This window comes from Musa acuminata, chromosome BXJ3-2 (genome assembly GCF_036884655.1).
Source record: "Musa acuminata AAA Group cultivar baxijiao chromosome BXJ3-2, Cavendish_Baxijiao_AAA, whole genome shotgun sequence".
Classification (NCBI taxonomy): domain Eukaryota; kingdom Viridiplantae; phylum Streptophyta; class Magnoliopsida; order Zingiberales; family Musaceae; genus Musa; species Musa acuminata.
The window spans coordinates 32,423,672-32,436,251 of NC_088350.1; the positions used below are offsets into that span (position 1 = coordinate 32,423,672).

At 40.3% G+C, this 12,580-nt stretch overlaps 1 protein-coding gene across 1 annotated transcript; it reads left to right on the forward strand.

The window, feature by feature from the left end:
- Window positions 1-1,678: 1,678 nt before the first annotated feature.
- Window positions 1,679-5,070, forward strand: LOC103976200 (uncharacterized). The gene is made up of 7 exons (XM_009391410.2): window positions 1,679-2,618; window positions 2,689-2,838; window positions 2,966-3,033; window positions 3,139-3,253; window positions 3,378-3,419; window positions 3,546-4,228; window positions 4,324-5,070. The coding sequence occupies exons 1-7, from the start codon at window positions 1,679-1,681 to the stop codon at window positions 4,909-4,911; spliced, it is 2,586 nt and encodes an 861-aa protein (XP_009389685.2). The 3' UTR covers window positions 4,912-5,070.
- The last annotated feature ends 7,510 nt before the right edge of the window (window positions 5,071-12,580 follow it).

Below are 12,580 nucleotides of genomic sequence, written 5' to 3' on the forward strand. Positions count from 1 at the left end.
TAGCCCTTAACAAGATGTGAGTATTATAAGGTATGAAGATGAAATCAAAAGAAATCTATATCCATGCTCATCATAGAATTCATTACTTTTCTTTTACATCTTACGGATTCGTGAGTGGGAATTGATTAATATGCACTTGCCAACCAAATGCAGTTGCTTTTATTTGTGTTTCTCCTCACACACATACACGGTTTCATTCGTTTCTCAAAGCACAGAGCCCTTTCACCATCGGAGCAAAAGAGTCACCGAAGTAAGGGCTTTTAAAGACGCCATTAAAGCAGGGATCCCCCATCGATTTCACCGCTCGGCAGCACTGCGGACTCAGGTTCATTTCGCCTGTGGACTGCGACCGGAAGATGGAACGAATGCATCCGTCGACGGGACGGAGGGAGATCAAGCATGTCTCGATCATCGGGGCGTGCAGCACCGGGCGCGGCGCCAACCGCGGAAGCCGATAACACGGCCACTGCGCTTCTCCCACGCATAGTTTCCGATCTACGATGCGAGAGATCACGGCTTCGGCCCCCCAAGCAGCCACGTTGACGAGGAGCACAAGCAGCAGCCCTTGCAGCTTCCTCATGATGATACTTGTAGTTGACGGAGAAGACACGTGCTTTAGGATCCAAGGTTGGTGGAATATATGTATATATAATGGCATAGGATGTTGTTACTCGTCTTGCTTCCGTAGGTCACATAAATCCTCATCGAGCGTTAGCTCTAAACAAGAACAAGTTTCGATTTCGCCTTAAAGATGGAGTCTTAAGTATAAACAAATAGACTGGGAGTTACATACACTTCATCACAAGTTCTGTTTGCTAAAGGCAAAAGAAGAAGGAAGTATAGGCTCAAGTGCAAGAGATGCTTTCTTTTATGGCACATCACGTTGATTCCGATGGATGATGCTGTTCGCTATAATAACGAGAAGGCGTGGGAGAAAGGACTAAAGCAGCTTGAGCATTGGAAGAGTATTTTTACGCCTAGACAAGCATGAATCAGAAGAGTACATTACTGTAGCCGTCATGTAATTTTACCCACTTTTCCTCTTTCAATGTGAAAGAAAAAGAAAAGAACACAGATCACTTGTGATGAATCAGAATACAATGTCTCTTCTTGCTGATATATGTAATCAGCATATATATATATATATGTTTATTAAATAAAAATAATAATAATAATAATAATAATAATAAGTGCAACTGTCTCGGTGACAGAGATCACGGCAGGCTTCGTAGATTCAATTGGGACACCTGTTTTTTTTTCCATGTAAGCTCGAGTAAGACTTGAGTGCAAGACAAAGTGAAGTGTGTGGAGTTTTCCCCTTTTGTTTAAATTTATTTAAAGCCTGTGTTGCTTACTTTAGCAAAAGCCGTCATTGTTGCCTACTTTTGCTTTTGCATAGAGATCGAAAGAGCCAGACGAGACGCGAGGGGGAGATTCGCCTTTTTGCACTTTAACTCCCTTGGAATTGTTACCAATCATTCTGATCTAAGTAATCAATGCCCAGCTCGAGTTAGAGAATCTCAAGCTATCCCCCGATGAGAAGCAAAGCTACTCAATCAACTGGAAACGAGGAAGGTGGCGTCTGTCGGTCGATGGGGTCCAACTCCACCTCATCTCCTCCTCCACGTAGCCATTATATATATTTAGTGGTCGGTGAGAACGAAGCAAAAGGACGGATATGGCGGCTTCTTCCAGCATCGACCTGCCGACGGCTGCTGCTGATGCAGGCGCCGGATCAGGGGGACAAATAGAGAAACAGCCGTCTGTCGCTGGGACGTCGCACCCTGCAGATGGCGCAGGTGATGGTGGACCAGAGGAGCCACCGCATGCCCCGGACTTGGCAGGCTTCCACCCGCAGAACCCTACGACGACGCAGCCTGCAGATGGCGCCGGTGGTGGTGGCTCAGAGGAGCCACCGCATGCCCCGGACTTGGCAGGCTTCCACCCGCAGAACCCAACGACGACGCAGCCTGCAGATGGCGCCGGTGGTGGTGGATCAGAGGAGCCACCGCATGCCCCGGACTTGGCAGGCTTCCACCCGCAGAACCCTCCGACGTCGCAGCCTGCAGATGGCGCAGGTGATGGTGGACCAAAGCCTGGGACGTCGCAGCCTGCAGATGGCGCCGGTGGTGGTGGATCAGAGGAGCCACCGCATGTCCTGGACGTGGCACGCTTCCACCGACTGAACTCGCTCATCCACAGTGAGAACGTGGACGTGAACGAACTTCTGCGTCTAGTGGAGCAGGATAACCACGTGAACCTCATGAACGACCCCTTGCTCAGCGTCGTCATTGCCTGCAAGAAGCCCAAGCTCGCCTGCCGCCTAATCGACAAAATATCATCAAATGACATTCTCAAGGCCGGAAACTTCAACGGCGACACGGCGCTTCACGTAGCTGCAGCCATGGACGACAAAAAAGTGGCCTTGGAGCTGATCCGCAGGGTGCCAAATCTCGTTCATGTGCGGAACGTGAAGCAGGAGATACCGCTACATAAGGCGGCAATGTACGGGCTGCAGGACATGTTCTGGCTGCTGGTGGAAAAGAGCAGCTCACCGGAAGCCCGGAGGGAGGACGGCGCCACCATGCTGCACTGTGCCATCATGGGCAATGCGCCGGGTAACTATCGCTACATCCTCTTTCCCTTGTACACGGTTCAACTTCAATTAACATATTGGTACGCCTGCAGTACTTGCCTTGCAGATTGCACAGTATTATCCATCTCAGATCGAATCCCGGAATGAGCACGCCCTCACTCCGCTGCAGCTGTTGGTGACCATTCCAGAGGCATTCCGAAGCCAAGTAGTTCTTGGGGCCCTCGACTCCTTCATCTACGAATGTGAGTGCTACCCTCCTCTAATCCTTTTTCTGTACATACAGCAATAATTCTCATCTACGATGAGGCTAAAAAATCAATTAAAATGTATATAAGAATATTCGTAGAGCTCTTTGGTTTTACATCTTAGGGATCCCTTTGGAAGAGGACTCGAGCAAAATGAAGGAAAGCGATGAAGAGGTGGCACCCAACAGATCTGTATGTGACTCATGCATGAATGACAAAGCTTCAAATTATGATTACATCTTTTACGTTTAGCTCTCTGATTCGGTTCTCTCTGTGGCATGCACATGTAATCTCAAGCGCATTGGAGTAGCACAAGACGATGACGGTGACCACTCGCCTAAGACTTTTCGCTCAAAATTCCCATCAAACTACAGCACTCTCTTTGACCTGTTGGAGTTGACCAGCATCCCAGGTACTCGTTCTAGCTTCTCTACTTGCCAATAATATCCATCGTAAAGTGAAAGGCCCTTAACCTATCATGTTATGGTTATTAAAGGTAGGATAACATTGATTTATGCATGCATTTTGTCCTGCAGCTGGCTGGATTCAGCGATTTGCTTATAACATTATATGGCAATGTGAGTTAACAGTTCTTACACCTATAGTTTTCTTAGTAAATGATGTATGTCTTACAAAAATTTAAAATAATTTATGGTAGGTTTTTACGGTACATGATTAATGCTAACTGAAATGCATGGGTGCAGTGTCCCCGAGAGTCCAACGTTTGGAGAGGAAGAAGAAGAACCATACAGAAACTATGCACCTCATCGAATACTTAGCCCAAGCAGGATACTTCGATTTCTTTGTGCGTGGTAAAGATCCCACCCAAGGTAGTATACTTGGTCCAATAGACTCTCCACCGGAGACAGGACAAGAAGGTGATGCCCAAAAGAGGGACACGGCACCCACAACTGCAGTGAAAGAGCTCATTAAGAGGATGACAGATAAGCTCTGCAATTTAGTGTCGGAGGAACCGGAAACACCTGTCTCAACTGCAATCAAAGAGGCAGCTCAGAGTGTGGAGAAAGTGTTAAAGGCACTGTCACCTAGCTCAGAAGAGAGATGGAACGAACCACCCTTGATCTTAGGCGCACAAATGGGCCTTCATGATTTCGTCGGCAAGATCCTGCAAGTGTGCCCACAGTCAGCAACCTACCTGGACACGAAGGGCAGAAATGTTCTTCGAGTGGCGATAGAATCTGGGAACCGAGAGACTGTAGAAACTATCCGTAGGATGACCCAGGGAGACAACCCCATTTTACCATCCTGGTTGTTGTCCAGCATCGACTCTAAAACCAGAAACACCATCCTGCATTTTGCTTCTGAGAAGGTCGGTGATACCGGAGACGATGCAGTCGAAATGCAAGACGAGATACGATGGTTTGAGGTCACATACTCCCAGTGTTCGATCATATGTCTCATAAGAGAAATATTTGTCATTGTAGAATTCCAAGTGATCATTAATTAATCGTATGCATGCAGATGGTGAAAGAGATGGTGCCTAGGGAGCTCGTGTACAGTCGAAACACGGACGAGAAGACAGCACGGGAGATATTTACCGAGAGTCACAAAGAGATGTTCAAGAACTGCAAGAGTCAGCTAATGGAGATGGGCAAGACATGTTCAGGCCTCGTAGCGGCGGTGGTCTTCGCGTCCAGCTTCTCCATACCGGGCGAGAAGGATTCCGGAACCGGCAACCCTGTGTACTTCAACAGGCTACCCTTTAAGGTGTTCACGCATGCGTACGTGATCGGGTTGTCGTGCGCCGCCACGTCTCTGGTGTTGTTCTTGTCCCTCATCATCTCGCCTTACAAGGAGCAGCAGTTCCGCCGTGCCATCCCCACCAAGTACTTCTTCGCTTGCTTCTCGTTTGGGCTGGCGCTGATGGCTTTGTTGGTGGCCTTCACTTGCAACATCTTCCTACAGATATATGGCGGGCAGACAACACAGGCGAAGGACATCCTTCAACTTGTACTGGAGCTGGCCGTCTTCCCCACTGTCTGCTTTATTGTGCTCCTCTACCGCGGTGCCAATTTTGGTCCATCTTTTTTCGGTCGTGTTCGGAGTTGATTAAGTAAGCATTAATGTCGGGCATACTTCATCGGCTTCGTGGACTGTGCCAGTTGAACTTATGCGTGTGGGTGTGGCATTAAATTCTGTAATTCCATAATTGTACTCGTATTTATTACGAGGCTCCTATGAATTGGACGTATTTTGACTTTTTCGATGTGAATTTGAGTATGCTCAATATCTTGTGCTCTTGTTTGCAATCATAAAAATTCGTAGCATATGCGCTTCTGTTCATATCATTAACAAGCAAGAAAAAAAAAATTCATGACTCTGATTCAGATAATTTTTGTTCTAATACCACTTGTTAAGAAATAAAAGGAAAGAAACTCAAATGCCAAAACAAACAGGAAGCAGAGCAACGAGAAGAATTCTGTTTTCATTTTGCGTCGCATGCAACTGGCAACTGCAGTCCTACGGTTTTTCTAAATGGGACTATACTAATCTCAGATCGACGAGGACCGCGGTGAGCGGTGTGATCGCGGGGTCCGGCGGGCGTGGTAAGGCCAGCGGCATCGAAGGCGAGGAGGGTTGCGGAGGGGCGACGCTGGCTTTGTCGCGAGCAGGCGGTTGGCAAGGGCACGCGGCAGCGCGGCGGTGTGCGCTGGAAGCGCTGGCGCGCGATGGGCCCACACGGTGAGGAATCCAGCGGCGGGCAGAAGCACTCACGCGACTTGGACCGGTTCAGTGAGGAACTGGTCCGTTTGATTTAACCCAAGTCCGACTCAATTTTGAGTCCGTTCCCGCATGACCAAATTAAACCTATTTCTCGCTTTAATAATGGTTGGTCGGATTTGTTCTGAATTTAAAGCTTCAGCCGGCTTGAGACTATCCCCCAACTTGAAGCAAAGCTGTGCACGTACGTTTGTCAGTCGATGGACGGCAGGGGGCCAAATGCGCCATCTGATCTCCTTCTTAGTCATGGGAGACATTATCTCGTCCTTTTGTATATTTTAAATTAAATATTATTGGATTGATTCTCATACTTTAACTTATATCATATCAATAATATACAGAAAATTTTTTAATTTAAAAATTAAAAGATCATCATAGATTTATCATTATGAAAAATCATCTTAAATAATATTAGTGGAGACTTATTATCTATGTTCACATGTATTGTTGACACATATTCCTATTATTTCTAAAAATTTAGTTTCAATTGATGAGTTATAATATTATTTTTTTTAATGATAAATTAAATATATTTTATGATTTAATAAAAGTTTATTCTGGAATTCTGTGTGATGGTTTGTATAAAATTAATTTGGATCTTGAGTTTGTAAAGACATTATTGACTATACAATCAAGTGTTGGATTGAAATATAGTTTTAATAATGAAAGATCTTCTATATTGTGGCATAGACGATTTCGACATATCTCTAGAATTGAAAGATTAGTGATTGATAATATTTTGAAACATTTACACTTCACTGATTTTGATGTTTGTATAGATTGTATTAAGGGAAAACAAACTAAACATATAAAGAAAAATGCCACAAGAAGTAAAGAACTCCTTGAGATTATTCATACTGATATCTACGGACCACTTCGTATTCTTGTTTTAATGGAGAAAGGTATTTTATCACGTTTATAGATATCCTGTCCACATATAACTATGTTTATCTAAATCTCAAGTCGTTGATACTTCAATATATAAATGAAGTCAAGAAACAATTAGATAGAAAAGTTAAAATTATGAGATCTGATAGAGGTAATGAATTTTATGATAAATATAATTGATTTAGTTAAAATATTAGTCATTTTATTAGATTCCTAGAATAATGGGGTATTTGTACTCAATATATATTACCAAGTGTGCCACAACAGAACGATATTGTTGAAAGACAAATCGTACTCTTACGGATATGGTTATGAGCATGATGAGTTTTTCCTTTGTACTTGAGTTAATGTGGGGTGAAGCTCTTAGGACAACTACATATATTTTGAATATGGTTCCTAATAAGTTAATTTCATCAACTTCATTTAAGTTATGGACTAGTACGAAACTCAGTTTGAGACATTTAAGGATGTCCTAAAGAAATAAAAAAATTCAATCCACATGAAAAGAAATTAGATTCAAGAATTATTTCATGATATTTTATTTATTATCTAGAAAAATCCAAGGGATATAGATTTTATTGCCCTGATCAGAATAATAGAATTTGGTAATATAAAATTTTTAGAAAAATGACGAAATCAATGGAAGTAAAAAATCTCGAATGATCAATTTTGATATTGAGGAGATTCATGTTAACTCTCTCGTATCATCTCCTATTCAAGAAATTATTGTTCCTTAAATTAATGAGAGCATTGACGAGGGTGAATAATAAAATAATATTGAAGAACTCTCACATAATATTGTTGTGGTATCTTGTAGAATAATTATAATTGACAACTTTGAGAAGAACTCAAAGAAAAAGGAAACATGTCATTTCTGATGATTATGTAGTATATATAAAAGAATTAGATTATGATATAGAAATAAAAAGAGATATCTTATCATTTTCACAAGCCATAAAAGATAATAATTCTGAAAAATAATATGATATAATAAAAGAAGAGTTAAAATCAATGGTTCAGAATGGTGTATGCGAACTCATTGAATTACCCAATAATTATAAAAGAGTTCTTTTGTAAATTAGTCTTTAAAATAAAACATAACTTAATGGGTAATATGGAATGATACAAAGTCAAATTCATGGTCAAAGGTTTTTTTTTCAAAAAGAATGCATCGACTATAATAAGACTTTTTCTTTAGTTTCTAGAAAGGATTTATTAAGAATTGTCATGACATTAATAGCTTATTATGATCTTGAGTTACATTCAATGGATATGAAAATAACATTTTTGAATAGGGATCCAGATAAGAAAATCTATATGGAACAACATTAAGGATTCATAGAAAAGAGAAAAGAAAGTTGTGCTTGTAAACTTAAGAAATTCATTTATGATCTTAAATAAGCTTTATAATATATAAAGATTTATAATACCATTATTTTTTTTAAATTTAAGGAAAACACTATTGATCAAAATTTATATCTGAAGGTAAGTGGGAAAAAGTTTAGTCTTATATGTTGATGATATTTTATTTGCCAATCTTAGCTTATTATACGAAACTAAGATATTTCTCAACAAGAACTTTAAGATGGTTGATATGAATGGGCCAGCATATGTTATTAACATTGAGATATATTAGGATTGTCTTAAAAAGGATATATTAATCGTATCTTAGAGAGATTTAATATGTAGCTTTGCTTAGCCAATGATATACATATTATTAGAGGTGAAAAATTCAATCAAAACCAGTACCCAAAAAATGACTTAGAAATTAATCAAATGAAGAATATTCCTTATGAGTGCGCAGTTGGAAGTCTATTATATGCTCAAACCTGTACAAGATCAAATATTAGTTTTATAATTATAATACTGGGAAGATACCAAAGCAACACAAGAATGGAACATCGAAAAGTTACAAAAAAAATAATGAGATATCTACAGGGGACGAAAGATTATATGCTCACATACAGGAGATCAGATCAGCTTGAAATGATAGGATATTCATATGCTGATTTTGCAAATTATTTTGATAGTAGGAAATTCACTTTAGGATTTGTATTCATATTAGCTAGTGGGATAATTTCTTGAAAAAGTATAAATTAATCACTTATTGCATCATCAATAATGGAAGCTGAATTTGTGGCGAGGATACAAATTAAGCTTTATGATTGTGAAATTTCATCTCAAGATTTAGTGTGGTCGATTCAATTGTCTGGCCGCTGAAGATATTTTGTGATAATACCGCAACGGTTTTCTTCTCTAAGAATGACAAGTACTAGTGGTTCCAAGCATATCGAGATAAAATACTTGATGGTTAGAGAAAGAGTCCAAAAATAACAAGTATCAATTGACAACCTAAACACCATTATGATGATTGTTTATCTATTGGTAAAAGCTTGTGAGCAAGTCATAAAAGATATGGCGATGCATATTTAGGTGGATGCTATTATGGATATTTTTCTTACTTAATTAAAGTTATTTGCTTCTGCTATCCTATTTATATTTATATTTATGCATATTATAATTGAATGTAATAATGGGATTGTCTTGATAAGACAAATTATAAAAGTTATTATGGACTATCTTAAGAAAAACTAATAATAATGTGGTACATGGAAGGGAGTATGATACTAATGATATACAACCGCTATGACTCGTATTGATAGTTGGACTTAATATAGTATTATTGTGTTTATTGAACTTATTGACTTATTTTAAAATTCATGGTAATATATAAAATGTTTTTCAAAATTCTTTAGAATCTAATTAGGTAAAATTATTTTTAAATAAATTTTATTTTATTTATTTTGATTTTGAATATCTTTTATATCTTATCAATTAATGAGCCAGAATGTTAGATTTTATGGTTTTTTCTAATTGGATAAGATATATATAAGATAACTAATTTGATTTGATGACATATATTAGCTAATAGAAAAGAAATACATTTAAAGGAGAATTTCTTAGGTAATCTTGATGGGAGTTCTCGGAAGAGAGGAGAAGGATCTCATTTCTTTTACATATTCATAACGATTATCATAAAATTAGATCTAATTATATTTGATTTTGACATACAAGATTATTTTTATATTTAATATAATATATTAAAGATTTTATGCTAACAAAGACGATCTGAATTAAGGTGAAGACGTACGTCTTGGAACTATATCATCCCACCGACACATTACAATACCATGGGATCGTTGCGAGGTGGATGAATCACGGCATGTCGTGAACGTCAAATGCTTGCGCTGGTTGTCCTCTATTATTCATGACCAGAGGAAAAAGTAGCTCCTGGATGTGGCCACGAGCGAGCATGGCGGCCGCCCAGTCAACCTCATGAATGAAATTGCTCCATATTGACAACGCCTGTAGGAAGATCGACCTGGGCTAGCGATCCATATCATTCCGGTGTTACTGGAGAACAAGCTCGACATCCCTAATTACAATGACGACACGCCTCTTCGTGTCGCTACCGTCGTGAGTGATTATTATGTCAGAATGACCAAGGAAGCTAATGATCAATTTAGTCGAACAACATACGACTTCTTTAAGTTCAGAATCGATGACGACAGAAAACTGGCCATTTACCAATAATTAGACCTTTCAAATCAACCTGGAGAAGAGGGAAGTTTCTCCGAACATTCTCAGAGATCCTTGAGGCCAAATGTTCTTTGGACAGACTGACAAAAAGTTCAACGAGTCATGACAAGAAACACTAATTAAAAAGATTCAATCTTTAATTCTCCTTAACATTCCACTACCTTGCACTTTTTTCCTGCTCAAAGGAGGCGTGTCTTCAATGCCTAGTTGCAGCAGACGCTTGCAAGGCGCAGAACTCCTTGATCTTCGGGGCAAAAGAATCACCAAAGTAATCGCCGCCGAAGACTTTGGCAAAGCAGGGCTCGCCCATCCTTTGCACAGCTCCGCAGCACCGTGGACTCAGGTTAATTGTGCCCGTGGACTTGGAACGGAAGACGGAACGAGCGCATCCGCCAACGTAGCGTAGGGAGGACAAGCATGTTTCGACCTCCGGGTCGTGAGACACCGGCGACGGCACCATCCACCCATGCCCAAGACACAGCCACCGTGCTTCTCCGACGCACGGGTACAAGCTTAGGGTTCCAGGGATCTCCGGGGCTTCCGACGGTGAGGACCAAACCGCCATGCTCCCGAGGAGCAGTAGCAGCAGTTGCAGTAGGAGCGCTTGCAGTTTCTTCATGCTGCTACCAATCGCAGTAGTAGTTGGTGGTGAAGATATACATACCATCAACAGAGGAGATGGATCTTTAGATGACGTTACTTGTCTTCATCTCATGGGCTGGCTGCATTAAATTTCTCTCTTAAATTTCGTTTACGTTAATTGGAATACACTGATTTATGGTTTTACCTATGCAGCCAGATGGATTCAACTGTTTCTTTTCAACATTTTAATGCAACGTGAGTGACTTATACATTAGTGTATTTGAGAATTGCTTGATTACTGTAAAGCATTGATTTGTTGGGGTCTTCTGATGTTATTGTGGCTGAAATGCATTATGCAGTTTCCCCAAGAATCCGACGTCTGGAGGAGATAAAGAGAACCCACAGAGACGCTCTGCAACTTATTTAGTCCACAAAGAAGAATACGTGGATTTCTTCGCCCGGGGAACCAATACAGGCGGCGGCCACACACATACGACTGATGACATCGGCAAGTTTTAGCAGGTATTGAACGCCCACCAGAAGCCGGTGGTGAACGACACCGAGAAAGAGGAGAGCGACGAGATCAGCTGGTCATTACGTTTGCGGAAAAGCTTTTCGAATTTGCATCGTGCAACGATGACAAAATCACAGCGGAGGAGCTGCGTAAGCGTACGCAGGACGCTATGGGGGCACTCTCAGCTGAGTCTGCCAGACGATGGGACGAACAGTCTGCCAGACGATGGGACGAACCGCCCTGGATCTTGGGCGCCCAAATAGGCTTTCCCGAGTACGTCAGGACGATCTTAAAGGTATCTCCACAGGATGCAACCTGCTTAGACGTCGATGGTAGAAGCGTTCTCCAAGTGGTCATCGATCGTAGAAACCATACGCGAGATTACTCTGAGACACAATACTATTTTATTAAGGGAAAAAATAGATTAAATATCTATAAAGATGACTATGAGATAAAATCTTATTTCATTGTATTGTATCAAAAAGAGATTCATAAATAAAATATTTATAAAAAGATAAACTAAATTGACTAATGATTCTTGAAGAAGTTTCTTAAAAAGAATAATTTATTTTAAATATAATTAGTGTAATATATATATGAAGATTATATAAACTCCATATATTTGGTAACTTTAATCAATGTTACGAATTATTTTGATAAATTGTTAATTGGATTTTTTTTCACCCACCCCCACAGATGCATATAATAAATGTAACTTTTGCTGGGTAGAGATGTTCGCTACTTGAAGTTAAAATTTAAGAAATAAACAAAAAAGTAGGAAGATATCATCCTAAATAGAAGAATTATTTTTAAAAAATAAATAAATTTATTTATTGAGTAATGCATGGGTATAAAAGTCACCCATTGGATCGGAGGTGATAAGAAGGAGAGATTGGAGGGCCACTCCCCTTCCCAAGAAACACACAAGATTCTAACTTGATTTACTGTAGTTTGATTGTCTAACGATCCTAAAAAAGAATTGAGAAACATCGTACGGGATATCAAAAATAATCTTCGAATATGATTCGATGTGGATACGGTTGACTCCTTCTAACAAAGCTTTAGAAAGTCTTCACGAAGGCATTGAGTGCGTGGAGTCTTCCTTTTTTTTTTATTTAAAGCCTTCAGCTTAATTAAGCAAAAAGTCGTCGTGTTGCCTACTTTTGCTTTTGTATAGAGAACGAAAGAACCAGACGTGAGGAGGGGGAGAATCGCCTTTTTGCACTTTAATTACCAACCATTCCGATCTAAGTAATCTTTAGCCAGCTCGAGTAGAGAATCTGAAGTTATCCCCCAACGAGAAGCAAAGCTACTCGACCAACTGGGAATGAGGAAGGTGGCGTCTGTCGGTCTATGGGGACCAACTTCATCACCTCGTCTCCTCCTCCCCGTAGCCATTATATATTTAGTGGT

Excerpts from the sequence above, each read along its gene's own strand:
- LOC103976200 (XM_009391410.2), top strand. The coding sequence starts at position 1,679 with ATGGCGGCTTCTTCCAGCATCGACCTGCCGACGGCTGCTGCTGATGCA. Across the intron at positions 3,254-3,377 it reads GGAGTTGACCAGCATCCCAG|CTGGCTGGATTCAGCGATTT; the intron begins GTACTCGTTCTA and ends TTTGTCCTGCAG. Across the intron at positions 4,229-4,323 it reads ACGAGATACGATGGTTTGAG|ATGGTGAAAGAGATGGTGCC; the intron begins GTCACATACTCC and ends GTATGCATGCAG.